We start from the raw sequence: 3,609 nt of genomic DNA, 5'->3' as shown, positions 1-3,609 counted from the left end.
TCGGCATGTGGGGGGTCGGGACGAGCCCTGCCGCTGCCAAATCTGCCAGCATCCTCTATGCTGGAAAGGGAACAGCAATGAAAAACACTGCTTGCCAATAATCTCTGAAACGGCCACTTGTGCTCGCGTAGTGGCTTGGCCCCAGGTGGCCACGGGTGGAGGTGGCCAGTGGTGACATGTTCCTTTTGGAGCTGGGCTGGTGGCCAGCCAGAACTCGACCTTGCTGCGGATAGGGCTCTCCAGGCCCTGCTGGGACCCTGACTCCTTCCCTCCCCAGGCCTGCAGCCCTTCCCTGGAGGGGGGAATGCACCTATGTGAAGAGAAAGGCTGGTGGTTGGGGGGCAGATCACAAGCCCTGCACTGGGAACCCCCTTTTGGATGCCACTGCTCAGCTGATGCTTCTTCAATAGCTGGGTTGGGGGGGGGGGCGGGGGGCGGGTCTAAAAGCTCCTGCAGAGGCGCCAGGCAACCACTGGGGCCTGGCACCTCCTGCCACAATCAGCCCCAGGGGACCCAGGCTTTGAGTGGGCTGAGTGGCTTCCCGGAACATCCTGAAACTCTTGTGGCTGTGAGACAGGTGCTAAAATACTACTTTGCTGCCTGTGCCAGTCGTCGTTCCCAATAAATTTGTTTTGGAGCAGAAGGGTTTCTTCCATCTCAGCTTACTGCAGTGGGGTGCAGTGAGGCTGAACCCTCCCAGCACTGCAGTGCGTTGCCACAGTCTGTCATGCTGGGCAGCTCTAGGCTGATACTTGTCAATGCTGGTCTGACCTGTCACTGGGCAGGGGAAGATGCTTGTCCAACAGCAATTTGTGGTGATGTGGCTTAAAAAAGCCCAGTTTGCAAAGCCAGATGTCAGTGCAAGCTCCTGCAGGGGCTCCCATCTGGGAAGGAGGCACGGAGAGGGTCTCTGCCTGTATACACAGGTACTGGAGGTAAAAGCTGTTTCTGGCTGGGAAGGTGTTTATAATATTCTCTGAGTGGGCCTTGGTTTTCCAGGGGACCGCACTTTGGTCCCACATCTTGGCAAGCCAGGCAACAGGTTTGGACACGCTGCTGATACTGTGTTACAGCATCACAGGTATGTGTTTTTCTGTGGGGCTGAAGGGCTTTCCACCTCCCTCTTTGTTTTTCAGGACACGCAAGAGAAGGAAACCATCACCCCTGAGAGAACAGAAGAAGCGAAACTGAAGGCCAAATACCCCAACCTAGGCCAGAAGCCTGGAGGCTCTGATTTCCTCATGAAGAGACTGCAGAAAGGGGTATTTATTTCTCAGCCATGGCTCATCCACATCCTCTCCCTCAATGGCACAGGCAGCCAAGCTGCAGCTAGACCAGAGGAATCACACCAAAATTCCCCAGGCCAATAAGTCTGTTGAGCCCATGGGCCAGGCTCCTTTCAGTGCCTGCGCTGGGTGTGGCACCCAGCAGAAACAAGCCTGAAGCAGTGAGGGCTGCTGTGATCAAGGGAGAAGGGCTTGTGCCTGCTCAGAACCCAAAAACTGCCACCTGTCAGGTGGTTTTGCTCTGTGTATCTCCCCCAGCGGTGGATCCCACCCTGTCCTCCACACCCTGGCCTGAAACCTGGGGTCTAGAGGCAAAACAAGTGCATAAATCCCCCCCCTGCCTGCTGCTGTGCTCCCTGGGGTTCAGTGGACCACTGAGATGCTGTGGGCCCGAGTTTTTCTCTCTAGTCTGCACTTTGCCTGGGTTCTGGGCTGGTGCAAAGGGCACTGAGAATGCCAGTGAGTCAGCTGGCTGCATCTCCATTGCTAGCACCAGTGTTAAAAGCCAACCCTCTGACTGTGCTCCCTGGAAATGTAATTAAATCCCTTTCCAAGAGCAGTCTGTAGCCTGCTTGGGTTGTCACTGCTGGCTCTCCTTGCAGAGGCTGGTGCAGAAAACATAAATCTCTCCTGGGCTGCTGGCAGCCAGTGGCTGTGTGCCTTCCCTGGCTCTGAACACACGGTGTCTCTGTGTCACGCTGCACGGGGTTTGGCCCTGTCCTGCCATTTCCCTTTATCTTGTATTGACAGCTGTCCCCTCTGCCTGAGCAGCCATGGCACGTCTTGCTCTTGCTGTTGACGTGACCACCAGGACTCTTGTTTTAGGTGGCAGCTCCTAAAGCAAGCACAGACAGGAGGGTTGTTTAATGGCTTGCTGCTGAAGCAGGGAAGGGCTTTTTGTCAGGAGTGGGCTCATTGGGGCATGACAATGCATTGGGACAGAACTGGGATCTTCAGAGCTCCTGGTGCTCAGCAAAGCCCTGTCTGTAGCACCAGTGCAAGCTCTGCTTTGGTGTTCAGTCTTTCCTGCACCACTGCAGGGGTTGAAGCAGCACCATGAAGGAGCACAGAGTCCCACGGTGATGTGTGTGGTAAGGGAGCAAAATGCCCTTTGAACCCTGGGTGGGTGGTGCTGTGCAGCAGGGAGGTATCCTCTGGCCACGTCTTTGCAGGCATTTCCCCATCTTGTTTTGGCTGTTGGGAGACTGGATGGTCCAGTGAAGGCCTTGGCACCAGCCAGGCTGTGCTCCCTGGGGAGAAAATCCTGCCTCTGTCACACTAGCTCATCTGTTCACCAAACCAGAATAAACTGTATCGGCAAACGTCCGCTGGCTTTGCCACTGTAGCTGAGCCTTTTCCTGGAGGCATCTGCTGATGTGGCTGTGCCTGTGTTTGGCTGTCTGGGGGTCTTTGGACTGGGATTGAATCCCTGTCATGCTGAGTGTGGTGTAAGGGCACAGCAGGACAATCCTGGTCTTTACCCAGCAAGCGCCACACCAAGCGGTGAAAGTTCACAGGCCACAAACACCCAAAGGTGAGTCAAAGTGAGAAAATGCACCCTTGTGTCTCGAGTCAGACAGGCAGCTGCCATGGGGCAAAGCTGCTTCCAGCTAGGGCAGGTCTGAGTCACTCTGGGATTTGTGGGTGGGTGCTAAAGGCTTTTTAAATTGGGTCAGGCTCCATTGCTTGGATTTTCCCCTTGCCTGATGTTTTTGTGACCTGGTTTTGAGAAACCCCAGCAACTCCCTAAGAGATCAAATTTGTGGCCAGGTGTCTGTATCTCTGCCATGTCCCCGCACTCCTGCAAATCAAAGTAACCCCAACTCCTCTCCCTCCTCCAGCAAAAATACTTTGATTCTGGTGACTACAACATGGCCAAGGCAAAGATGAAGAACAAGCAGTTGCCAAGTGCGGGGCCAGACAAGAACCTGGTGACAGGAGACCACATCCCCACGCCGCAGGACCTCCCGCAGAGAAAATCCTCACTTGTAACCAGCAAGCTGGCAGGGTAGCCTGCACTCACAAGCTGGGTTTTTTCCTATTTTCTTTTTTTCTTTTGGCTAAATGGATTGAACTTCACTGTACCATACAGACAGGAGCACCAGAATCCACATAGTTATTTGAGTATTTACAGTGAACACACACCAAAACCGAGAAGGTGAGCGAGAGGTGTCAGTAGCCCAGGACACATAGGCAGATTTGATTGGGATGTTTCTTTTAGTGAGTTGGTTTGCTGCCTTAATTTTCATGCTATTTGAAACCATCCTTGCTTGCAGAGCCACTGAAGCGCTGCTTCCTCACTGGGAGAGTCAAGCGGCCCCAG

General features: G+C 54.1%; 1 protein-coding gene across 1 annotated transcript; it reads left to right on the top strand.

The window, feature by feature from the left end:
• Window positions 1–1,136: 1,136 nt before the first annotated feature.
• Window positions 1,137–3,298, top strand: ENSA (endosulfine alpha; the record flags this gene model as incomplete). The annotated part of the gene is made up of 2 exons (XM_009696178.1): window positions 1,137–1,262; window positions 3,128–3,298. Coding segments are annotated over 2 exons (297 nt in total), but the record flags the coding sequence as incomplete, so codon positions are not given.
• Between the last annotated feature and the right edge of the window lie 311 nt (window positions 3,299–3,609).

Source organism: Cariama cristata, unplaced genomic scaffold, assembly GCF_000690535.1.
Source record: "Cariama cristata isolate BGI_N322 unplaced genomic scaffold, ASM69053v1 scaffold27162, whole genome shotgun sequence".
Taxonomy (NCBI): Eukaryota; Metazoa; Chordata; class Aves; order Cariamiformes; family Cariamidae; genus Cariama; species Cariama cristata.
This window is presented reverse-complemented; position numbering and strand designations above follow the sequence as displayed.